This window comes from Galleria mellonella, unplaced genomic scaffold (assembly GCF_026898425.1).
Source record: "Galleria mellonella isolate WM207_F2 unplaced genomic scaffold, CSIRO_AGI_GalMel_v1 utg113, whole genome shotgun sequence".
Taxonomy (NCBI): Eukaryota; Metazoa; Arthropoda; class Insecta; order Lepidoptera; family Pyralidae; genus Galleria; species Galleria mellonella.
The window spans coordinates 1,719,680-1,747,667 of record NW_026441975.1 but is presented as its reverse complement, the minus strand read 5'-3'; the positions used below and the strand labels follow the sequence as shown (position 1 = coordinate 1,747,667).

General features: G+C 33.6%; 1 protein-coding gene across 3 annotated transcripts in view; it reads right to left on the bottom strand.

Moving 5' to 3' along the window:
* LOC113513058 (pyruvate carboxylase, mitochondrial) overlaps positions 1-27,988 on the bottom strand; it is a 53,395-nt gene that overhangs the window by 16,611 nt on the left and 8,796 nt on the right. For all 3 annotated transcript variants that reach the window (XM_052893296.1, XM_052893295.1, XM_052893298.1), the window contains exons 2-10: positions 14,364-14,633; positions 7,511-7,659; positions 6,581-6,721; positions 5,851-5,966; positions 3,897-3,991; positions 3,235-3,403; positions 2,210-2,316; positions 1,644-1,768; positions 733-942 (exon numbers count right to left, since the gene is read on the bottom strand). In XM_052893296.1, the coding sequence (XP_052749256.1) occupies positions 733-942; positions 1,644-1,768; positions 2,210-2,316; positions 3,235-3,403; positions 3,897-3,991; positions 5,851-5,966; positions 6,581-6,721; positions 7,511-7,659; positions 14,364-14,453 (1,202 nt within the window). In that variant the 5' untranslated portion in view covers positions 14,454-14,633. The remainder of the gene's footprint in view (positions 1-732; positions 943-1,643; positions 1,769-2,209; positions 2,317-3,234; positions 3,404-3,896; positions 3,992-5,850; positions 5,967-6,580; positions 6,722-7,510; positions 7,660-14,363; positions 14,634-27,988) is intronic.

Sequence of the window (27,988 nt, the reverse complement as noted above, 5' to 3'; positions counted from 1 at the left end):
TTATCTTGGTATATGGAAATTAATATTTAAAAAGTTCTTTCTTTTCATTTAAGAGTTTCCTCTTGTTGGTAAAACTCATGCATTTAAAAAAATATCGTTCATCATATGCATCAAATAACAACAGAAAAGAACGCACGGCAAAGATGAGTAAAACATTATATATGGACTATTATACATGGTATTTTTTGTTTTATTATACATTTCAGGTGGTTGCTCACTAAACAAAATTAGACAAGAAATACTAGATGGCGCTAGAATCGAAACTGGTGGTTTTTGTTGATTATATTGTAATTAAACATAATTTTAAGTAAAATTTCTAAATCGGCGAGTGGCATTTATTATTATGTACGAATGTGATGTGTTAGGTAACGCCATTTTTTCATAAAGAATTTTGATCCGCACCGTCATAAACTTACTTGTATGTGTGTGTGTTCTTTACAAACTAATAGAATGTAAGAGAATAAAGATAAAAATTATGATAAATTATTAGTATATCGATAAAACATAAAGAAAGCCACTCGCCAATTTAGAAATTATATTTCAATTTACTTTAAGTATAAAATAACCAAGGCCACAAGTGTCGATTCTAGCGCCATCTAGTATTTCGTGTGCAACTTTGTTTAAGGACCAACCACATTAATAAGTAAACCAAATGTAAACTATTATTGTTTACTTGTTCCACATAGTGTAAAAAATTAACTAAATTATGTAGTAATCACTGAAAATACTGACCTAAACACTTCAATCCTGCCGGTGCTCGGTTGGAAGTTATTGCCTGGATCTTCAGTTGTGACTCGGCACTGTATGGCGAATCCTTCTGTTCGGATCTTGTCTTGTGTGAGACCTAATTCAGGTAGGGTCATGCCTTCGGCTACCCTGATTTGTGATTGCACAAGATCTACGCTTGTCACCTCTTCTGTTATCGTGTGCTCTACTTGTAGCCTGTAAAAACACGGGTTTTAAGAAATTAAAAGTCATTTATTTCTATAAAAAAAATATATGAAAAAAGTACAAAGGTACTGTAAGAGATCCCTTTATGGGATAAGTCCGCCATTGTATACTCTTTTAATGTGTCCAATGTAAATTATGTACAATAAAGGTTTTACAATACAATATAAAGGCAGTCAGATTGAATCTCATTTTTAATTGCATGCAAAATTGCATCCGCAATTTTTTTTACAGCACAGGGGGCAAAGGAGCATGTGGCTTACCTGATGGTAAGTGACTACCGCCGCCCATGATCACCCACAACACCAACGGCATTGCAGGTGTACTGCCGGCCTTTTAAAAAGGAATATGCTCTTTTCTTGAAGGTTATGATGCAATATTGAAATTCAGATGCGATTTGCCACCCTTGCTCCAAAAATTTATTTATTCTTCAGTACAGGTATATGTAAACTTAATGCTAAAATAATTCACTTCCAGTAAATAAACTCTCAATAAAAATACTGGCCAATGTTGGTAAATAGCGATTCTATTGCTAGTAATATACTCTTATTAGGTCGGTCAATCTCGGTGTAGTCTTCTCGGAAATCATCTATTCCTAGCGAATTCACTACGATGTGCCAACTGACCTGACTTCATCCTCACCTGTCATCCCACATTTGTGCCCCGCCAACTTATACAGATTATAAATAACATACCTAGCGTTGACTTCGATGAAGTAGAAGTTCCCTTTGTCGTCAAGCAAGAACTCGACGGTGCCAGCGTTCTCGTATCCGACGTGTTTTGCAAGGTGCACTGCGCAATCCACCATTTTTTGACGTACCTTTAATCAAAAATTTTTTAAATTATTTGATTTTCTATTAGTTTGTGTGCGACTACCAACACTTGAAGATTGAAAACTATTGTTATTACCATAATTGCCACAACCTTTCATATTAATCATCAATTCCCGATTGTCATTTTGTCCACGCATGTTTTGCAATTCGTGTTTCACCTCTAAATGATCAATATTTAGGCAAATTATAAGATCGCTGCACAGAGCCTAGTGTTACCTAAACTGCGAAGACACCAATAATGGTTACTAGAGTTACATAAAGTGAGATCATTTCTATTTATTTTTTAATGCATTACAACACAATTTATTCATTGACATTTTTTGTGATATAAAAAAATTAGAATCAGTAGCTGTAAATCCCGCACACTTGTTTAGCTATTCATGTGTATAATGTGTGCATAATATCGATTGTGTAAATAAAAAACTAACCTCAGGATCGAGCCGTGGCGCCGGCGCAATCTCGACGACCTTCTGATGCCGTCTCTGTACGGAGCAGTCTCTCTCATACAGATGCACGACGTTACCAGCCTTGTCACCTGTATGTTACATTTATCTATTTAAGTTATTATAATGTATCCATAGTCCTTCTAAAGATTGCAAAAGAATATTTATAAGAAATAAAAAGTACATTTTTCGCCGAACATCTATGATACGTTATGGACTTATTCGATTGAAAATAATAAATAAATAAATAATTACAATACAGTATGACTCGCAATATTTATTGTTAAACGATTGAAAATTATTAATTTAGACGCGGAATTGTGTAACTAGAATAATAGGTATAAATAGAATATGCTTTTTTACTACTATTTTTTCTAACGAGTAAAATGACTGTAAAAATAAATCTAATAAAATCTAATGTTTTTCATCATTCATTCACGTCTTCTGTCATTATCGACGCTACAATTTTTTTTTCGGAGCATAATGAATATAAATGTGAAAAATCAGTTTACAATTGACGGCATTTCACCCGCACGAATCATTATATAAAGCGCCTTATATGCTAAGTAAGAACATAACTATATACCAAACTTCATTCAAACCCGTTCAATAGTTTTTTTATACAACTTAGAATGGCAAACAAGGTGACGGCCCACCTGATGGAAAGTGGTAACCGTCGCCTATAGACATGAGCAGTACCATGGACAGAACAGAATATTTACTGTTTCGCCCATGATACCCCCCATGCGTTGCCATTTCTGAGGACTTAGGTGTTATTCCTCTGTACCCTGTAAATTTACGCCATATCCCACCCTTCAAACCGAAACACAGCCATGCAAACACAACTACTACACGGTAGAAACACGAATGGGACAGAGGTACACAAGCAAACGACTTTTGTACAAAGTCACCCTCTGGTTTTTGCGTGAAAGAGTAGCAAACACCATCCATCCATCGTTACAAACATTAGCATTTATTATATTAACAGGATTACAGTGACTCCAACTGACCCAATAACTGCACTTCAATATGTCTCGGCCGCTCAATGAATCTCTCAATGAACATGGATCCGTTGCCGAAAGCACCGAGCGCTTCGGACGAGGCTCGCTCGAACGCGGACGCTACGTCACTCATCTCGCGGACCACTCGCATGCCTCGACCACCACCGCCGTATGCAGCCTGACAAAAACAAATATCCATTAGTTTTACGCGCGACTTTGTCTGCATGACCGGGATATAAACTGTGTCAATTAACTAAAACCAATCCTTAAAACCAATATGAGTAATCATTAATCACTTTTAATCTCAATTTAAGTTATTTTATCTTAGCAAAATATTTATATCACAAAAATTTTTAAAAATAAATTAAAAATAAAGATTGTGACCCATAAGAATAAAAAAAACCGACTTCAATTATGGCAAAACCAGTTTCGATAAAATAAAGTTTTTATCAGATCAGTTCAGTAACATTTTACACAACATATACTCTCTGATGTCCATGTCTATAGGCAACGGTTACCATTTTCCATCACGTGGGCAATCAACTTGTTTGCCATTCTATCATATAAAAAAATCACTTTTTGGCATTACCTCTACGAGAGTATGTTGCGCAATATTTTTTTTATTTATTTATATAATTCTATATATTTTAAATATAGTAAAAAAATATTACCTTGAAAATGACAGGTAGTCCATGTTTCTTACAGAATTCCAAAGCTTCCTCTTTGGTAGTTATCGGGCCATCAGTACCGGGGACAATGGGCACCTCTGGAACACAATAATAAACGAGATAAATGATACGTGCAAAATTTTTTTTCATAAATACATTGTGTAGAGAATATTTTTTGAAATTCAAATACTAATTTCTATTTATTTATTATCATTATATTTAGTTTAAAATTATGCATGCTGCATAATATAATGTTTTATGGCTACATACGAGGTCTATCCGGAAAGTTCGTATAAAAGTGTTCTGGAATGCGAGAAAGAGGAGTGGGGAGGCCAGGTAAGCGCAGGACCCCTTCCTTATGTCCCTAACAATGCTTCAGTTCTGGTCTGACCGCCGTGCGGTGCGAACTGGCTTGTCACGCAATCTGTGAAGTTACCTCTTAACGAAACCCCGTCGGCATGGAGCCCGCTTCCGTTGAAGAGCAGCGCGTCGTAATCAAGTTTCTCTCGAAACTCGGCAAGAATGGTCGTGAAATTTTTGCCGATCTCAGAACAGTTTATGGGGATGATGCTGTGAAGGAACCAACCGTCCACAAGTGGCTAAAAAGGTCAAGACAATGTTGATTGTTTTTTTCGATGTTCGGGGGATTGTCCATCAAGAATTCGTCCCTCCAGGCCAGACAGTTGATGGAAAATTCTACGTCGATGTGCTCAGACGCCTCAAAGCTCGTGTGGCACGAGTTCGTCCAGAATTGGCGCGAGAGGGGCGTTGGATTCTTCACCACGACAATGCCCCTGCCCACACCTCTCTTGTTGTCCGTGAGTTTTTGAGTAAAAATTCCATTACGGTGACCGAACACCCCCCTATTCGCCGGATTTGGCCCCGTGTGACTTCTTCTTGTTCCCAAAAACCAAATTGGTACTTCGGGGGCGGCATTTGGGGGACATAAATGAGATAAAAAAAGCTACGACGGGGCAGCTGAGAAACCTACAACCAGAGGACTTTCAAGGAGCCTTCTCACAGTGGAAACGGCGTTGGCACAAGTGCATTATGTCACAGGGGGAGTACTTTGAAGGGGATAAAATTGATTTACCTGAATAATTGTAAAATAAAATTTTTAAAAAACTTTTATACGTACTTTCCGGACACACCTCGTATAAATTTGCTAATAAATTTGTAAGAAACATTGTCGTAAGAAGCGTCTAAGGGAACTTAATGATCGAGGAATGGGCAGCAGCATCCTTCTTTAAACATCTCCAAGGCCTAACCAACCAACCAACCATTTTGTTGCCAATCCGCCTGCCCAGCGTGGCAACTACTGGCAAAACCCCTGAATAGAGGCAGACCTATGTTCAACAGTGGATAATTAACGGCCGATATGGTTGGAATACCATACCATATAATTAATTACTAGCTGACATTAAAGATCTTAAAGTTTTTAAAAACAAACTATTCAAATGGCTATCAGAGGATTGTTTTTATAGCAATAATGAATTTATGAAATTTTTATTATTTTGACTATTAATAAATTATATTGCGTAATATTTTTAAAGTTAATTATTTTAGATAAATGAAATATATAATGTTGTTTTCTATAAATTAATTAGAATTAAATTAAATTATATGGTTACATTGTACATTGCATGCCAATTATAGTTTTGGCAGGACCTGTAGGCACTTGAATAAATGTATAATAATCCAGCAATATGTACCATGAACTCTCACAAATATGTAATTTCATTTCATAGAGATTTGACTATTGCGAAAAAGAGTTATTAACTTTTTTCTCTTAAAACGTTATAGGGGCAATTCTTATAAGGTTTAAAGCAATCGCCATAGCGCATAAGGGGCAATTTTTCTATTTATATAAAAATAATATAAAAATTTTTGTGTTTTTCTTGAAATACACCTAAATTTTGTAGATTGTTATATTGTATTTAAAGTTATAAATACATACTGGCATCAATAGCAGCTTTCCTGGCTGCGACTTTGTCACCCATCTGCTGCACTACCTTCGGGGAGGGACCGATGAATCGCATGCCGGCGTCCACGATGGCCTGCGCGAAGTCTGACCTGTTTCATATCCATTATTTTGTTTATTGTCACGTATATTTTCTTTTAAATTTCCCATTTAAAATGCATGAATTTAGAAAGCAGAATTATGTGCCAATAAAATATATAGTGCTCTGCTACAAGATTTTGCTTTGCAAAGAAAAATATGGCTTCAATTGTCAAATTTTATTGTCTGCAAAATAATTATCAAAATCGGTATTCGCGTAAAATCTTCTAATCAGAAGTTTAAGTCTAATCAGAGTTCGCGTAAAATCTTACTATATTGTGATTTAAGTGCACACACAACAAGTACTTGTTGCCATAGTAGCAATTTATGACTGTAAAAATTGTAAGCATGACTTTGAATATAAATAAGATCGTGTTTCACAAAAAAAAACCGACACTAATTCTGGAAAAACCAGTTATTTTGGTTTAAAAACTAAACTACAGTACCGATTTTAATAAAATTTCTATGAGCTAATCTGCAAGTATATTTTTCAGATAAAAAAAAAATCGGTATATAACTGATGGAGTTATGAAGAATAAACATGAAGAAAAAAAAATATAACCGAATTGAGAGCCTTCCTCCTTCTTGCAATCGGTTGAAAAGAATATAATAAAATAAAAAGGCCAACCTTTCTGATAATAATCCATAACCAGGGTGTACGGCGTCGACGTCATTCTCCTTGGCCACTCGGATGATCTCCGGGATGCTGAGGTACGCTTCGACTGGGGGCAGGCCCTTTCCAACTATATACGCCTCGTCGGCTTTTTGTCTGCAAAGATTATCACAAACGCATTTTAATTTTATAACGATATTATTTATAAGTACTCGTATATACTTTTGCTTGTTACTATTGTTTATTCGTTTGTAATGGATAAACCCAAAAACTACTCAACTAATTTCAATTTTTTTTTCTCTATAGCAGTGATTCTCAACCACTGTGCCGCGGCACTTTTGTGTGCCGCCAAATTTTAAAAGTGTGCCGCCAAATTTTGAAATCGTTAAATATGTGCCGCAACAAAAAAAAGGTTGAGAATCACTGCTCTATAGAAAGCTACAATATCATTGTACTCAGTGATGTTACTACATAGGCTATATATTATTTTTTAAAATACTATCTGCTTGTGCGAAGCCGGGCCGGATCGTAACATCGTTTTCTGAGTAACATTAGATATATCATCATCATCATATCAGCCGCTAACGGTCCATTGCTAAATATAGGCCTTCCTCATAAGGGGGTTTTTGCCAATATTTGCCCATGCTTGGTAGGCGGATTGGCAACCGCAGTTAGACTTTGGCGATATTTTAAGAGGGACACTGCTGTCCATCCCTCGACCATTAAGTTCTCTTAGTCGCCTCTTATAATACCCACGGGAAAAGAAAGGGTGGCTCCTTCTATGCTGGGTTCACACGCCAATGTTCAAGTAAAATGGATCATACTATGATTTTTTAACCCACTTGATCGGTCATAGAAATTGCAAACCGAGCGTTAGTATATTTGGCTTTAGTAATAAATATAAAAGAAAGCTTTAATTAATAATTTTATAGTTCTAGAATTTACCTGTGCATCTGCAATTTGTCCTGTTCGCTGTATATGGCGACAGAACGGATACCCAGTTCCGTACATGCTCGGAAAACTCTAATTGCGATCTCACCACGATTTGCAACCAGAACACTCCTTATTGGTTTGTATTCGACGGATTTGGAGTCCTGTAAATATTTTACGGTCATGAATATGAAATCTTTTTTATTTATAACAACAATGATAAGTGAATGAAGCAAGAGATAAGAGAATAGGTGGTCTTTGTAACAAGTTGCTACGCATAAACGTAAGGGGGCCGATATTTGATCACGCCGATTTTTTTTTTCATACAACTTAGAATGGCAAACAAGCTGACGGCCCACCTGATGGAAAGTGGTAACCGTCGCCTATAGACATTTTCAGTACCATGGACAGAACAGAATATTTACTGTTTCGCCCATGATACCCCCATGCGTTGCCATTTCTGAGAACTCAAGTGTTATTCCACTGTACCCTGTAAATTCACGCCATATCCCACCCTTCAAACCGAAACACAGCCATGCAAACACAACTGCTTCACGGTAGAAACACGAATGGGACAGAGGTACCCAAGCAATTGACTTTTGTACAAAGTCTCCCTCTGGTGTAGAAGTGAATACAGTAGTGGGTTACATACATCCCTAATTTCTGTTACGTTAATTGTAATTTTTCAAACTGTTCTAGGAAAACGATAATAGAAGTAAATTGGCATAAGATGTCACGATACAGTAAATAATGTTATAAAGAATAGCAATATGACTATTTTTTTTTATTTTGAAATTATTAAATATGATTTCAAAACGTGTAATATTTCGGATGTGAGTATTTAAAGATAAATATGTTACATACATATATATTTTTTTATATTCGACCGATTTCAAAAAGGTTCTGCATTCGACCTACTTTTCTGTAGACTTAAATCAGTTTTTTTTTATCATAACTTAGCGACTTTTTGTTTCAACAAATTGTAGAAAATGATGTTAATTAATTATTTAAGATTTGTTAACAAATAAAACGTATCATACAATCGATCTTTCATCTATTATCTAAATAGAAGCATTAATAATAAAATTTTGCTGAGCCTTTATTAACAAAATTCTAATTTAAGGGTAGACTGCCCTTACGATTACATTAATTTATAAAATCAGTACGACCTCTAATACTAAAGATATGAGCTAACTTAAATACAAAAAAAAATATATATATAGCTTGATAACCTTCTTGTTGTCATTTAAAAATAGTTGAAACAAATTTATTTTATCATATCGTAGAATTTTTTATTTCGTATCTCGTTTTATTTTTACGCAGTTTTTTTAAATCTGTTTTTAAATGGACAATAGCATACACTTTGAGATCTGAATACGAATTATGTCAATGTACATACCGGGTACACAAATATCGTCATTACGTGTGTCAAAGATATCTAAATAATGCTATTTATGTCTTTAAGACCCGTAGGTGTCATAAAGAGAGATATGGGTACAGTTGGTGTCGTTTTTGACACTTACAAGACTTTTGGCTTTAGTGTGCATTCATAAAAATGGTAATATTTTTGATATATCAGTAAAAGATAAACAAAGTATATTTTACTTGTGGACTATACCTAGAGTTAGTGGCTAACAATATCGAAGCAGAGATATTCGAGTTCAAAATTCAACAACCATCTGTAGTATTATCTCAGCTTTCATATAAATATTTATTTTAAGTAGTACTAAAATTTACAGTGACTGCTATAAAAATAAATAAAGCTACTAGTCAATAAGTAATAGAGTTATTTTTTAGTTCTAAACGGATTTGGATGTTTATTTATACAATCGATTATCTTATGTTATTTAATTAGTGATTATTCTTGTTCATAGTTGAAAATTCGTTAAGAAATAAACACGATAGTTTCCAGGGAGGATCGCGTGGAGGTCGACCTGACAGGGTAGGTTACTAGCAGTGGGGATTAATCTTCTTATCAGCAACAGTATTAATTTTGTCATTGTTAAAATAAGATTCCGTTCCGTGGAATTAAATCTTATTTTATTCTAGCTTTTACTAGTATCTTCGTTCGTTTGACCAAGATATGATCACTGATCGTGATAAAAAGTAACCTATAACCTTCTTTATCCCATATAGTACGAATATATAAAATTTCATAGTGATTGGTTAAGCCGTTAAGGCGCTATAGGGTAACAAACAAACCCCACGTTCTTTCAAGAGAGTTAGTTGTTCAGTTTTTTTTATGCAGCTTAGAAAAGCAAACAAGCTAACAGCCCACTTGATGAAAATTAGTAACCGTTGCCTATAGACATCAGCAGTACCATGGACATAATAGAGTTTACTGATTCGCCCATGATACCCCCCCATGCGTTGCTACTCCTGTGGACTAAGGTGTTATTTCTTTGTACCCTATAAATTCACTGCCATATCCCACCTTTCAAACCGAAACACAACTGCTTCACGGTTGAAAGATGAATGGGACAGAGGTACCCAAGCAAACGATTTTTGTACAAAGTCTCCAGTATAGTTTACAACAAATACGATCAATACAAGTTCTAGGTTACTATCTCTTCTTAAGTATGTCTTAGATTTACTTATCATAATCTCGAAAACTGTAAGAATCTTAATGATACATGTATACTCAGTTTGTCTCTTTTATCACATGTACATGACAAATTGTCATGCGATTAGACATGTTGTTATGTCCGCTATTGCGATACCCGATAGATGTAAAGATTGTACCATAATAGGTTTGTATCTATTTGTCCTACAAATATTTATTTAACGAGGTTTATTATCGTAAAATCTCTTATCGTATTTTGTTTTCCGCGCTATTACAGGTCACTGGCTATACGACTATAAAATATAAGTATGATTTTATTTTTTATACTGCTTGACATAGGCCTCCTTCATAATAATAGTGTGGGGGGGGGGGGGGGGATGTAACAGCTTAGTAAACAAACTTAGACCAGACGCGCTAGCATAGCCAAATATAATTCGCATACTGTATCAACGGGTTTTGTAATTTTTGGATCATGACTTTTTGTTGGAAATAGTCAGTTTTACTGGTTCCTTGAGAGAGTTTCCCGAGACTTTGTTCTCTCCATCTGACAATGGTGGTGTAGTAGTTTAACACTATCTCACTTTCCAATGGTCACAAGTTCGTTTCCCGTAACAAATAACAAATATTTGTATTCATGAACTACGTTAGAATTATGCCCGCTACTTCGTACGCGTGGATTTCAAAAATAGGAAAATCATTGAACTTCTAGATGGCGTATCAACATAAAACATATAGTATATACCAGATTTTAAATTAGATAATCAGAAACACAACAATGACAACCGCATCGAATTCGATGCAATAATTTATGCGTGATATTAAAACAAACCTACAGACAGACGACTGTTTTGACATCTATTAGTCTTATTAATACCTCTCATATATGTTTTTCTTAAATATCTTCCACGTACGGATATAATCTAGTTATAATTTTATTATATTACTAAGGCATGTCTGTTTGTATTGGTCTGGGCGTTCTCAATCAAAAAGACTTCAAAAAGAAAGAATTACACAATTCAGTTTTAATTTTTTTATGTTTGTTACCTCATAACACTATCAGTTCTAAACCGATTTGGAAAATTCTTATTTTATCTGAAAGGATATACTTACAAATTGGTCCGATAGAAATTTTATCGAAATCGGTTAAGTAGTTTAGTATTTAGGTTAAAATAACTGGTTTTGCCACAATTGAAGTAGATTTTTTTGTGGGACACAACCTTTTATTATGTATGAAACCAGTCGTCTAAAACCAAAATAAAACTCTGCTTAATTTGGAATGACACCGTACACTATGTTTAATGATACTTATTTCAGTGAATCTCTTTGTCTCTATATTTTCATTACATTCAGTTTTTTTTTTTTTTGAGGTTTAAAACAACTTCCTAGAGCGCCGCATGCTTTGTTCATTGATAAAAGGTGGGGGGAGTTATCAATACAGCATATTTTATCAGACATACTTTGATCCCTTAAAACTAATTTAATTATATACGAACATGATATAAGGCGACACAAATAATGAAGTACTGGTATCTTTATCTATATAAATAGGTACTATATTATAGAATAAGTATATAATATAAAGATGTTTGAAGTTCGATTCATGATACATAAAACTGTTGTCATTGAGTAACTAATCATTGTATTTTTGATGAGATTGGACCTGAAGTTTTGAAGAGGTAACCATTGCCTTTAAATATAGATAATTCCATGGGCATCATAAAATATCTACAATGGCAACTCATATGGGGTATCCATGTGATGATGAGTAGCCATACCAGAAGACTAAGATAATTAAGAACAGAAGCATAATTCTTTTGTTATTAGTTCATATGTGTTACAATTTCAGGTAATCTGTGATACCCATGGAGTTGTCTATATTTAAAGGCAATGGTTACCTCTTCCCATCTTTTGGTCCATTATCGTCAAAAATCTGTCGTAGGAGGGGACTTTTAGTCCTTTCTGGAAGCCATGGTGATTATAATAAATTTATCACGATAGACCACCTGACCTAATTTCCACTTAACCTATTAACCCTTTATCTTAACCCGACAGCATATTCTGATAACGCAAACAAGGTTACCAATCCTTAACATAAAAAAAAAATTGGAGGGTGGGATAAAGGTTTGTCAGTATTGCGGATTACCAGTTCCATTGCTAGCAATATACTCTATCAGGTCGATCTCCGTGTGGTCCCCCTGGAAAATATCGTGTTGAATTTCAGGTGTATTCATCACGATGGGCTAACTGACCTGCTTTTTCATTCTCACCTATTATCATCTCTCACTAGTGCTCTGCCAACGTATACAGTTAGTGCAGGAGTAGTTACAACCCCGGTATCGCCAATAAAAACCCTTTTATATAAAACCTTAAATAATAAAATTTACTCGTAATCTCAAAATGCGTAATATTTTGTCTATATCCCCACAAAAACAGTGTCATTGTATCAACATAGAGGTCAATTCAGATTAGACGAAACAGTTCGAGCATAATTTACTGTCAATTAAATATCAACTTTATTTAGATTAAGTAGAATTCTAAATGCTATAGAAAAAGCAATTTAGACCAGTGGACAGTGGTGTCGAGGTTAGGTTCGAGCATGCTCTTTATGACTATACCAGAATCTTAGTTGAGGAAAAGCCGCGAGTGAGCGGGGCATAAAAAAATAGACGTCGCTAGCCGTTGTTTACATCGCTCGACTTCGGTTACTATATACCTAATTATACATAATATGTTTCCATTAACAGTAATAAATTAATAAATTTTTATGAAAAGTGCCTCAGATAAATGCAAAGATTTTAGCATAATTTCTGCTAGTTGTAATTCCTTAATCTTAATTTATACTACTATGGCTAAATTAATCCTAAATAGGATGAGTACTACATATACATAGTCTAAGTTTCGGCCATATACGATTTTGATACTAACATAAAAAAAAAAAAAAAAAAACTTTATACATTATAAAAAAGTAATTCATTATCTATTTTTTTTTTTATGATTAGACTAATTTCAGGTTGTCAATAGGGGTCATAATTAGGCATAATTATTAAATGGGGAACAAATTTGTTTACGTTCGGAAATTATCTAATACATGATTGGACGTGTAATTTTTTTTATCGTGATAATTGCACATTAATATGTCACTTAGTGTAGCGCCAGTGTTGATACGAAAATCCCTCTCGTTATAATTATCAGATAAAACTTAATGGATAAGTAATGAGATTAATGAGCTTTTACGGTTACGCAAGTTACATATTCATTATTCGTGACTGCATTCGCTTAATTATTTTGTCACATAACTTATTTTCACCTTGAGTTTAAAAAGTAGTAAGTAACGAGTACTTACTTTTAACTCAAGGTGAGGAGAGGCTTTATCCAAATCTGTTCGCTAATGTGGTCACAAACGACGTCACAAAGTCATAGACCAAACTTGCATTAAGATTTATAGGTACATGGGTATACAAGGTCAAATCGAAACCGTTGGCATCTTTTTAAGAAAGCGTTCTATTAAACTAAATGTTTTTCGTAAATAAGTATAAATCGAAAAATAACAGATAATATTTAAGTTTCTAAAGTTAACTAGACAACTAGATCTGTTAGTATGGGAGGCTCAAACTTCAAAGCTTTAGAGTTACAAACTATTCGATATAAAGTCTTCTAATCAAATATCTGTTGACTATTTTATTATTATATTAGCCGGTAACTTTTCACTGCTAAACATAGGGCTTCCTATGTTCAGCAGTTATCTATTATATAATTACAAGGGGAATTTTGCCAGTCATTCTCGGCAGGTGGGCTAGTAACCGCAGTTAGGCTTTGGTGTTGTTCTCAGAGGGAAGTTGCTACCCATCCCTCGACCATTAAGTTACCTTTGTCGCCTCTTACGACATCCACGGGAAAGCAAGGGATAACCCTTTCTATGTCAGGACCACCCGATGTTTGTAGTTTGTATTTGATACATGTGAATAACTTGAAGTTTACGCCAAAGTCTTTAATTTATTATATTTTGATTAAGCCACTAAAATAACAGCATCATATTTTTATGGCATTACAAATTTTTTTTTTTTAATTCTAAACAGGTGTCTTTAAACTTTAGACAAATTTATTAATTTATTTATCTATTTATCTTCATGCCAAATCCTTCGCATGGCAGAGAAAACTAAGTGCGAAAGGCCAATTTTTGCATACATCTTTTGCGTCCTTTACTTTTATAACTCTTCTTGTAAATGCACGCCGGCTCCTAAGTCTTTTCACTGCTTCTTCAGATAGAATATATTAATTAGATTAAAAAGAATCTAAATTACTCACTGTGGTTGCAGTACGGCATTTTGCTGAGCTCCATGCTTGAAATTGGGACGCTGATGCGCGTAGCGCGTAACGTGCTTTAAGTATTTGCATATTTATAACAAAATTATATTAATTTCTTTTATAAAATAAATAAGTACTGGTAACTTGTTTTTTATTGTAAAATATGTCTAAAAAAATTATTTCATTTTGATTAAATTCTTAGCTAATAAAAATTTGACTAGTTTTTATCTATCTTTTTCGTTCAGTCGTGCTTTCGGCGCGTTCCTTTATCTGTAACAAAATAAAGGGTATACATTAAAATAAGAAATAATATAGAACGGTGTTGGTGTTTACTTGGAGAAGCAATTAAATAAACCTAATAAAAGCTGGCCAGAGCAGGCATTTAATTAAGAAGGAAAATTCTTTAAGAAAATCTTACCAATAACTGAAAAAGGTGAAGCGGACAATGCCCTATTAAGACGGTCCATAAAAGAATCTTTTAATCAGGTAGATATAATCATCTATATAAATATAAATGAAATGTCGAATGTATTTCAAAACGGCTGCATGTATTTGGCTAATTCTTTTTTTTTCATTTTATTTTGATACAAACAGTCATTACAAAAAAATATAATAACTAACTATTCTAAGTTACATAAAAAAATGGATGAAAAAAAAAGAAAATCTACAATAACGTAATATAGTAAAAACGGGTACATACAGAGTTGTAAATGATTGATATATATGGTTTAGCAACAAAAATATTCTTTAAACATATCTTTTGTTGTATTCATAATTGTCACAAGAAGGTGTGTGAAAGAAAATGTGGAAAATTAAATCGTATGGAAAAATACATCCGTCCGACGTCGGGGCGAGCAACTAGTTTGTAATACAAACCCATAAATTACGACCACATATATGGTGGAGTGATATAATGTAGCATGTAGAATTTCTGGGACAGACGAATCCGGTTATAAACATTATCTGGCTATTACTGTACACAGATATAACACGACCGCGGAGTATTAAACCGAAGCAATCATAAACATATGAACTTTGTACCTTAAGATACGCAAGCGATTGTAGTAGTAAAAAAAAAAATCTCAACAATGATTTGACAAATATCTTTAGAGAAAAAAATGGGCTCTGAAATTAGCGATAGAGATTATAACAAATCATCAATTAAAAATTACATATTTTTTTTAATTGTGGTGGTTCGTTATTAACAAAAATATAATACTAGATGGCGCTAGAATCGATACTTGTAGTTTTTTGTTGATTATTTTATAACTAAAGATAATTTGAGGTATAACTTTAATTGATAAGTGGTATAGCATTTATAAATCCAATTTAGAAGAAAAAAAATATTTAACAACAATTGTAATTGATAGTTAGTTATTGATAAGTATAAGAAACTGATGGAGAAGAAAAGTTCTTGAAGTGGTGACCCATTATAAGCAAACGCTGTGTAAGACGACCCCCATTGGATGGACTGAAGTGTTCAAAAGCATTCCAGGAAGTTATGACAGGTAGTCTATGGGGGATGCCTATGTTCAGCAGGTTTTTTTCAGTGGGTGATAATGTAATGATAACCCCGTTTGCGCTATCGGTATATGCTAGCGGGGCACCAGTGAGGGATGATAGGTGAGGATGAAAACAAGTCCGATAGCCCATTGTGTCGAATTTTACTAGAATTAACCGCAAAAGCTATTACTAGCAATACGCCTTATTAGGTCGAAACCTAATAGGACGTATTGCTAATAATGCGGAAATTAGACCCCATTACTAACAATCCTTTTCCCCGCTATTAAGTTCAACAGTGGACGAATAATGGCTGAGATGATGATGATACGAGTAAATCTTTAAGATGGAGTAAGTACCACTCCATCAACGATAAGCTTGGTTTCAGAAACACCATTAACGATACATTATCTAATCCATTTTGAAAATAGGAGCATGTGGGTTTATATATTATCTCAAGGATACAATTCTTGACATAAATCCGATTATCGAAAAAATTGTATTACTGATATGATTATACAGATTATAGGTATATAAATACACAGCCATACAAATTATTGAACTTATGTAATAATAAAAACATGAAGTTTGCACTTCTCTGTGATTATGCGATAACATATCTATAGGCAAAAAAAATCATTGATAACGATAAAATATTGTTAGTAAATAAATATTTTCTATTATGAAATTTAGAAAATTGATGAATAATAATTATGCCACCTGCAACGGCATAATTACATTTTATTTTTCCAAAAAAAAAAAAAAGATTTTAATCATTTTAAAAACAATGAATGACAAGATGTTTCGTAGACACATTAGATTGAAAATATTGGATTTTTCTTTTGTGTAGTGTAACCGTTGCCTATAGACATGAGTAGTAAGTACCATGGATATAACAGAGTATACTGTTTCACCCATGATACACCCCATGCGTTGCCATTCTTGAGGACGCAGATGTCATTCCTTTGTACTCTGTAAATTCACTGCCATATCCTACCTTTCAAACCGAAACACAGCCATGCAAACTTTTGTCCAAAGTCTCCCTCTGGTAAATTTGAATTTAGAACACGAAATCATGTCTATAAGTAGAGGCTCCTTAGACTCGATCAGTTTTTGCTTGAAAACTGCCATATTGCATTGCACTGCATCTGCATGTTACTTAAAAATCTTTCTCGCCTTTGGTCACCAGTTTTGCACTTGGCCGTTTAGCTTGCTGATCTTTTAGTTAGTTTTTAATATTCAGAAAGTATATTTGAGTTCCACTCTTATCGGAGATTGGACAATATAAGGGCCTTTTTAATTTTTGAAGCTGCCGCTCTAAAGAACGAAGCAGTGCTGCCACCAAACTGCCCCTGTAAATTCTTCAGTCAAGAGTACCGCCTTCTTTCAGCACGTCTTTTACCAGCAATTTTGCTTCAGATGCTGTTTAGATTAGCTGGAGTATTTTGTACTTTTCATTCCTAATAACGTGACCTAAGTACGACATTTTCCTCAGTTTAACAGTGTTCACAAGTTTTATCTTTTAAGAAAGTATATTCAATATAAAATACACTGTAACTATAGAAGTTAAGACTTAGTATCGATTACATGCTAACGAAGCTTGATTATTAATAATAAACTTTAAACAGTTTTGCATTGGTGTTAATTTACATTAATCGAGTGCATACCGGTTTTATAAATGGTAATTTCCTCACAACACAACACAATCTTAACCCTGAAAGGTCAATTACCTTATAACTGTGTCCTGTTTTCTGGACCAAAACGTGAAAGTAATGAGATTTTAATTATCTTTCGAATTATGGCTACATATTCCACCTTTTTATATTTCTATGAATTAATTTAAGGTGCGATTTAAAAAGATACATAAGATCTACTATGAAAATCTGTACGAAATTTGTAACCCGAATAAAACGTCATTATATTAAAATTATCAAAGAATATATAAGATACCTATATATAATTTATAATTTAATATCTTATTTATATTAAATTATTAACATTGAAAAAGTTTTTTAGACAATTGGATACGATGGGGTTCGAAATCTGAATGTGTTCGATTAACCTGTTTAGGATTCCCAAATGCAATGTCACTCATTTAAAATATTTTCAAAGATTATTGTTAAAATAGGTGTATGGAAAATGAAACATTTCCCGGGACCGATTTTCAACTTACTTCAAAAAGAAGAGGGTTTCGATTCGTTGTATTTTTTTTTAATATTTGTTACCTTATAACTTATAAGTTAGAAACTGATTTGAACATTCTTTTTTATCTGAAAGGATATAATGAATACTTACAGATTGGTCCCATAGAAATTTTATCAAAATCGGTTCAGTAGTTTAATTTTGCAATCAAAATAAGTACCTTTGCCATAATTGAAGTCGGTTTTTTGTGGAACACAATCATGTAGTGTGAAATGTCTGAATTACTTCTCTTCTTTCTAATTATAATTACCCTATCTTTAATTACTTTCTAGAACTATCTAGATATGATAGACTGACTAAATACACTCACGCACGCGTAACGGTAAGCACAAACACGAAGAATAATCGGAAAAAACGAATTATGTAATGTGTACCACAGCAGCGAATAAAAATGGTGCATGTTCGTAGTCCTATAAATATAATAAATCTTAATGTAATATTATACCTATTAAAGAAATTGTTAGTAATGGGGTCCATCAGGCCCATTGCTGGCAATATACCTTATCCGGTCGACCTCCACGCGGTTCCCCCTGGAAACCATCATAGTTCATTCTTATGGAATTCGTCATGATGGGCTAACTGAACTGCTTTCATTCTCACCTATCATTTATTACTGGTGCCCCGTCAGTGTATACCGACAACGCAGGCGGGGTTACCATTGCATTATAATCTATTAAAAAAATATCATACCTACGCTACGAAATGCTGTTCACGCGTAGAATTAATTTTAAATTATGCAATGAACTACAATATACATGTCTAGACGCGATTTATACGCGATTATGTCGAGACCTTGATAGGGGTCATAAACTTGCCCTTGTAGCCATAAAAACATCAAACGTCCAATAAAACGTCAGACCGTACTATTTTTACGTTTCGTTTTGTTCTTTCAGAATTCTGAATTCAACAGTTTCTTTTATAACTTGAATGAAATTATTAAAACATCACTTGAATTTATTTGGGTTAGGAAAGAAGTTATTATGAATTTGAAAATTACAAAATAGCCAATTCTTTGCAAAGCAAAATGTACTTGTTTGCACTATACTTTAAATATACTACGTATACATTATATGGATATAAGTACTTAATATGTTTTTTTGTGGTATAAACATTTGAAATAAATAATTTATACTGTTATGACCCCTACATATATATATATATATATATATATATATATATATATATATATATATATATATATATATATATATATATATATTAGGAGTACAAATAAGTTTCCGCCGTTTTATTGTGGATGGCGCGGCACGGAGTTTCGGTTAGCTTTCGCAGATGATAACCGGCTTAAAAAATAGTTTCGACATTCAAGACCAACATAACCTATTAATATTATTGATTTGATATTGGTAAAATATAATTTTTATAACTTGAAAATGTCAAAATTTGAGCCAAATAAGCGTCATTTGCGGGAAATATTAATTTACTTCTTTAATTTAAAGAAATCTGCTGCTAAGGCGCATCAATTGCTCGTAGAAGCATATGGTGAGGGTGCTTTGAAGAGAACGTGTCGAGTGGTTTCAAAAGTTTAAAAACGGTGATTTCGACGTAGAAGACAAAGATCGCAGTGGAAGGCCAAAAATTTACGAGGATGCAGAATTGGAGGAATTATTGGAGGAGGATTCATCTCAAACACAAAAAGAACTTGCTCTAACATTAGAAGTCACTCAGCAAGCAGTCTCACATCGTTTAAAATCATTAGGAATGATTCATAAACAAGGAAATTGGGTTCCGTACGAATTAAAGCCGAGAGATATTGAACGCCGATTATGCTTAAGTGAAATGCTGCTAGCTAGACATAAAAAAAAGGGTTTTTTACATCGTATCGTAACTGGTGATGAGAAGTGGATACATTATGACAATCCAAAAAGAAAAAAATCATGGGGATTACCTGGCCACGCGTCAACATCAACAGCAAAACCGAATATTTATTTATTTATTTATTTATCACATTGCACATCTTTCTATGCATGCAACCTGTGGGCTGTATATACTCAAAAATCCTACAGCGACCTCCGTATCCAATATAATAACGCGTTCAGGGTGTTGATGGGGCTGCCACGATTCTGCAGCGCGTCAGGGATGTTCGCTGAGCATCGTGTAGATTGTTTTTATGCCACGATGCGAAAAAGGTGTGCATCCCTGGTGCGCAGAGTACGTGCCAGCACCAACAGCATCCTGAGTATGATAGCAAGCAGGCTGGACTGTGTGTACGTTAATCACTGCTGCGCAATTTCCAATGGAATTGTACAGCGGTGATTATCTGTATACTAATATATTGTATGTGTGTATGTGTGTGTATGTGTATTGTGTATGTAAATTTACTAACATTAGTTTTTAAGAATATTGTTACTAATAAATATTTAATGGACCAAAAAGTCTGAAATAAAAATTATTATTATTATTATTATTTATTTATGCTTTATTGACCACATTACAAAAAAAAAATGTCTGGTACAAAAGGCGGACTTAATACTATATAGCATTCTCTCCCAGTCAACCTTTGGCTAAACAGAAATTTTAATATGCGGTGAAAAAAAAATTACAACACATACAATAGAGATTATATAAATATACATACATGAATACATTAAACAAATATTACATAAATATACAAATATGTAATAAAAATACATATATACAAATATAAATATACATATATAAATATACCTACTTATAGATTATATACGATAACACAAATAAACAACGATAGAGATCAAAGTGATGATGATGAAGGTGAACTGCTTTCACAGTTTTTTCCAAAGATATTCGTAGACTTTTCTCTTAAAAATAAATTTGTTAGAAATTTGTCTTATGTCCATGGGTAGCGCATTCCAGAGTCGTGAGGCCTCAAGAGTAAAGGAATTGGAAACAAAAGCAGAACGATGTAGAGGAATAGAGAGAACAAGAGAGTCGTTAGAACGAAGTTCGCGTGTATGAGAATCACAGAGATATTTGAATCTACATTTCAAGTATTCTGGTGATAAGGGACTAATAAGAAGAGAGAAAATGTTGCAAAGCAACCTCAACTGTCTGCGTTGGCGTATAGGGAGCCATTTTAACTGAGATCTGTACGAAGATATGTGATCATATTTACGCAGACAGAAGATGAAACGAATAGAACTATTGATTAGACGATCTAATTTATTAAGAAGATCTTCGTTAAGATCAGGATAACACACATCAGCATAATCAATAATGGGGAGAATAAGTGTTTGAATAAGTGTAATTTTAGTTTTAATAGGAAAAAAGTGCTTAAAACGGTTAATGTACTGAAGTGTGGCTACGACTGAACGACTAATCTCAGCAATTTGTTTGGTCCAGCTCAATTTCGAATCAATATAAAGGCCAAGATTTTTAACGCTCGTACAGTAAGTAATAATCGAATTATTGTATGTTACAGGTAAGAGAGAGTTATAATTGATCTTTTCCAACTGTCTCGAGCTACCAACGATTATTGCTTGGCACTTTCTTGGATTTACTGGGATGCCAAATTCATGAGACCAAACACTGATTTTTTGTAGTTCATCGTTCAACTGTGTAACAGCTGAATTTATATCTTCGACAGTTGTCTGTACATACATTTGTAAATCATCTGCATATAGATGGTAAGAACAATCAATTATCGTGGAAAGAAGATTAATAAATATTGAAAACATTAAAGGGGATAAGATGCCACCTTGAGGAACACCTGATGAAAGACCTTTCCAGTCAGACAACTCACGATCTATACGGACAGCTTGTTGTCGTCCACGAAGATAAGACGTGAACCAGTCCAAGGCAGAAGGCGAAAAATTATGATGATTAAGGATCGCAAGTAAGATATCGTGATCTACCATGTTAAAAGCATGGGAAAAGTCTATTAAAATAAGAATGGTGACCAACCTATTCTCCATGCCTGAACGGATATCTTCAGTAACTTTGAGTAGGGCAGTAGTAGTACTATGTCCAGGGCGAAAACCGGATTGAAAAGGAGTAAGGATATTATTTGCAAAGATAAAGGAGGATACTTGCTTATGTGCCACAGCTTCAAGGACTTTGGAAAGGAAAGGTAGAATTGAAATCGGTCTAAATTGACTTAACTGTTGTGGTGTGAAAACTTTAGGAAGAGGTATGACAAAAGCTTTTCGCCAAAGATGAGGGAAACTCCCAAGAAAAAAAAATTGATAATGTGGGTTATGGCATTACGTCAAGGATATCAGTGACCATTTGCCAGCTTACATTATCACAGCCAACAGCCTTGGACTTGATTGATGAGGTAATTTTACGAATCTCATCTTCAGATACAGATGAAAAGGAAAAAGAATTTTTATTAATAATGGGTAAAGACGTAATTTTAGTGATTGTGGCTGATTTAACAGAGGGATTAAAAACACTGGTTGAGGAAAAGTGATCATTAAATTCATCAGGTGTAAATAAGGGCACGTGAGACGAAACAGGACATTTGCCTATGCCAAGAGATCGAAGAAACTTCCAAATATCAGCCGTGGAGGAATTTGTAACACTGTCGTGAAAATAATTTTGTTTGGCTGTTCTTACCATTCGATTACAGAGATTACGCGCTTTTTTGTAAGTGTCCCAATTCACGTCACATCTATTACGCTTAAAAGTACGAAAAGCTTAAAAGTACGAAATATTCACGGAAAAAAACTTATGCTGTGTATTTGGTGGGATCAGCTAGGTGTAGTGTATTATGAGTTGCTTAATCCGAGCGAAACAATTACTGGAGCCCTCTATCGAACACAATTGATGAGATTGAGCCGAGCTGAAAAACGCCCTCAATACTATTCTAGACACGAAAAAATTATTCTTCTGCATGACAATGCTCGTCCACATGTTGCGGCTCCCGTAAAAAAGTACTTGGAAACACTTGATTGGGAAGTGTTACCCCACCCGCCGTATTCACCAGACATTGCACCGTCCGATTATCACCTGTTTCGGTCCATGGCACATGCTCTGACGACGCAGCACATCTTATGAGGATACCAAAAATTGGGTTGATTCGTGGATATAAAAGACAAGGAGTTCTATTGGAATTCGAATGCTGCCTGAGAGATGGGAAAAAGTACATGATATATATATATAAATCTATATTACCGTTCTTCTATAATAAATATTTAATTTGTGTTAAAAAACGGCGGAAACTTATTTGTAAATATATATATATATATATATATATATATATATATATATATATATATATATATATATATATATATATATATCTACATGGTAAAGTTATTAGAATAAGAGCATCATCTTGTTTATTGAGTGCATGCATTAAAGATACTGCGTTGATTGTATGCGAACTGAACAATAAATAATGAACGTTAATATCAGAATATTATGCATTGCACATGATATAACTATACATGCAATGTACGTTTTATTATACATAGGTTCATGTATTAATCAAGGCCTCTTAAGTTAGATTCTCTCGTATTTATACCACTGAGGTAGCAAACAAGCATACGGCCTAATTGATGGTAAGCGGTTACTGTAGTCTATGAACGCCTGCAATACCAAAGGCATTATGTGTGTGTTGCCGACCCTGAAAAAACCTCTTTACCCCTTTTTAGGGTTCCGCACGTCCAAAAGTAAAAACGGTACCCTTATAGGATCACTTTGTTGTACGTCCGTCTATCCGTCTGTCCGTCCGTATCTTAAGACCCTTATTATTAGGAACGCGTTGAGGTATCAAGCTGAAATATCTAAATTAAAAACTTCTTTCTTTTTAATGATTATTATTAAATTACAGAACGAGGTAGGATGTATGGGTAATTGGTTTCTAGAGACAATACATATATACCGAAATATAGTTCAAGCTTATTATAGGTTTCTTTTGATTGCTTGTGGGCATTGTACGTCATCTCTTCAATAATACGAAGTTCGATTAGGGACAAACAAGATCAAACTTAGTGTACATAGTATTTATATATTTAATAATTGACCAGAGGTAGACTTTGTTTAAAAGTCATCTGATTGAGTACTTCTAGCCCAGCCTTCTAGCTTCGTGTTTCTGCCGTAAAGCAGCTGTGTTTAACCCTTCTTTGCATTTTTTTTTTATTGATGAAATCAAAGTCATATAATCAATGTGATATATTTCATGTTTAAAATTAAAGGAAAAATGGTTAAAACAACAAATTTGACAGCTATGTTTTTTTTCTGCAATGGACATTAAAAAAATATCCAGACACAATCAACTTAAAGTGAACTTGGTCTTTTATATAAGTTTTAGGCATTCAATGTTATAATGGAAATTTACACCAGTATGCAAAGAAGGGTTAAATGACCAGAGATAACAACACAGACAAAATACAGTCCTGAGGGATGGCATGTCAAAAGACTATTTTATGAGCATCGCTTGTCATTACAAGTAATATTGTCATAATCACATTCACTATTTATGTGAACTTATGGCTATTCTATGTTCACCATTATATATATATCTATATATATAATGGTGAACCATTATAATTATGATAAAATTCTTATTGTTGTTACATATCAATAATTTTCTTTTTACAATAATTATGACCAATAACTTCCTTTTCTGTCATTCTCATTGTGATGACAAAAACAAACAATTATTATAATGAATTATGATTCAAGATCAGAGGGAGACTTTGTACAAACTCATTTGCTTGGGTACCTCTGTCTCATTCGTGTTTCAACCGTAAAGCAGTTGTGTTTGCATGGCTGTGTTTTGGTTTGAAGGGTGGGATATGGCAGTGAATTTACAGGGTACAGAGAAATAACAACTGAGTCCTCAGGAATGGCACCGCATGGGGTGTATCATGGGCGAAAGAGTACACTCTGTTATGTCCATGGTACTGCTCATGTCTATAGGCGACGGTTAGCATTTTCCATCAGGTGGGCCGTCTTATTTGCCATTCTAAGTTGTATAAAAAAAAAAAATGATTTGATCAGCTGTAATTCGTCAATTTATATTGAGTGGAGATTTTTCAGCGTTTCTTTTTAGCAGTGTTAATTTTGATACGCTAATAAGTAACACGTGTGATGGTCAGGGCCGAGAGGCATTAGTTGTTATTATTGAAGATATAGAAGCATTTTCTTACATTATTGAAATTATAACATAAGTGGACTGTTAGTGTTAAGTAATTAGTGGTAATCTGATAATAGACTCTTTTAAATAATTTCTTTAGCCCGGCACTATTTTATCACAATGATAATTATAATCAGTTATAATAAGTGTGCCGGAACGATGAAATCATGCTATCGTGTATACTAAAGATTTAACTGTTTGTTTGTGATGAATAAACTCATAAACTATTTAATCGATTTAAAAATTTCTTACACGTATAGTAAGCTACATTATTAACGAGTAACATAGGCTACATATTATTTTCGAAAATCTTGTAGATTATAAAAGAATATAATGTCAACTTTAACCAGTAAATTTTCATTTTTTCATTGTTCAACGTAAGTCTAGAATAGTCATGTAAAATTTTAGATCAGTCATTTTTAGATTATATTTTGTTAGTAGCTGTATTTCGCAGCTTCACTCGCGTGAATATAAAGTATCTTATGTGCTAAAATAGGATATAAACTACCTATGTACCATTTAAATCTGTACAATATTTTTTGCGTGAAATAGAAAGAAACATCATTTTACATTCACATTTATAATATTAATAGAATTACTTTACGATTCAATAGAAATGTTTACTATAAATTTTATACTAAAAACCAAGAGAAAAGATATAAGGTAAGTTTTTCAATAATTCCAAAGTACAAATTCCATGAGTATGAAGTTGTATAAAGACAAGTAATATACTTCGTTATCTTTTTAGATCAGTGCAAAAGATTAACCTAATCGATTAAAGATCAGGTTAATTTCATAATCTATATTATGATAACAAATAAAATTTCTTTTAGACAACACCCTATGATTTGCTGTTTCATTTAATACACATATCGGCCTTACAAAAAAAAAACACATATTGTCAAAGAACAAAGAGTATAAACATTGTTATGTTTACACAGTTAAACTATAAAGTGATAATTTAAATGTAAGTTAAACATAAAAAAAAAAAATCCTCATATCATCCTAATAATAAACTATAATATAAATGTGGTAATGTTTGTAAAGATGTTTGTCATTTAGTTGTACATAAACGTCTGCACAGATTCGAATGAAATTAGGTACAGAGGTAGACTATATTCAGAATTAGCAAAAAAATTTATCACATACTACACAATAAAACTCCGAAAAATATAGACGTAATATGTAAATAATATAAAAAAGTACACTTAGGTATATGGTTATATTAACATACGTATGTTTTAATTGTCCATTGCATTCTTATTCAAATAAAATAAAAGCGAGCGGCCCTGAGTCGAAACAAATGAGTGCCAATGGCGGACATTGAACTCGTCGAGTGTTATTTAGGATTATCAACCTCGTATCGTAAGTCAAAACCTGATAATAATGCTTTACATGTCGCAGGTAAATAACCGGATTTAAAACAACACTTAATTCTTTTAACTAGCTGTCTCCCGCGGTTTTACCCGCATTTATCAGTATAAATGTTCTAATAATCCTGTGTTAAGTTAGAGCATAATTTAGCCGTGTAACAAATTTGTTTAAGTGAAATTGAGTACTAATTCTTTAGAAACTTTCATATTTATAATATTAGTAGTGTGGAGTACTAGTCGCAAATATTATTTATAGTTTTTACATTATTATTTATCAATTTCAAAATTGGCATATCTTTTTATTGTTCTCTTTTGGTCCCCTTTACGGCCCTAGTCTTCTTTCCTTCTTATAAAATACATATATTTTCAATTACTACCTTTGGTTTCCTTTCTTGCAAACAAATAGGATAAAAATAAAAGTCGGGTTTGTGTGAAAACAAAAAGTATGAACTTGACCTAAACGGTCACGAACCAAATCGTGACATTCGTCGAGAGCTATCAACTAGGTAAGTAAATGGAACTAGATTTCTAGATATTTTATAAAATTATGCTCACAACGTACAAGGCAACGGGTAGTCAGAAGCGTTCTTTTTTTTATGGATGATAATGGAATGGGAGCCCCGCCCACGCTATCAGTATACACCGGCACCAGTGAGGGATGATACGTGAAAATGAAAGAGCAGGTTAGTTAGCCCATCGTGATAAATACACCTGGAATTCAGCACGATGGTTTCTAGGAGGGCCACGACGACTAGGTCAACCTCTCATGGTATATTGCCAGCAACTGGACTGGTAGTCCTTATTAGTAACAACCCCCCTCCCCTCAGTCAGAAGCGTTCGTCGACTGTTTATGTTGTGGTGAATTAAAAGGAGTAGGGGTGAACCTATTGCAATCATTCGGATTAATTTGGGATAAAAATCTATCCTTAGTTTTACCTTAAAAAAATGTATGTAAATAATATCCGAGAGTGGACCAGGATACACTATTTTCCAAGGACAAATGTAGTTCTGATAGTGACGCTGAACTAGGAAGTCAAGAGATAAGCAGACACTAATAAACAAAAACAACTAAATTACGGGAACATTTGGTGTAGTTTTAGTGAGCACATTTTTTTATATTGATTACGAATATTGTTTTAACTGTCTAGCTTTTTCCCGTGACTTTGCCCGCATATTTCAGTAGGTATATTAAGTTTTATATATGTTTAGTTAGAATATATCTACCCATGTGCCAAATTTCATTAAAATTTGTTCAGCAATTTAAGCATGACTAATTTAACATACAAAAGTCTTTACAAACTTTAACATTTATACGATCTGTAAATAAGAAATTGTGTAGATAATTATAAAAAAACTACAAATAAATAGAGCGAACGTGTTACATCGGAAGATGATAATTTTAAAAATAAGTTCACTGATCGTTGAAAAAATTGTAGATTGCATTACATAATAACATGGGAAAGTACCAC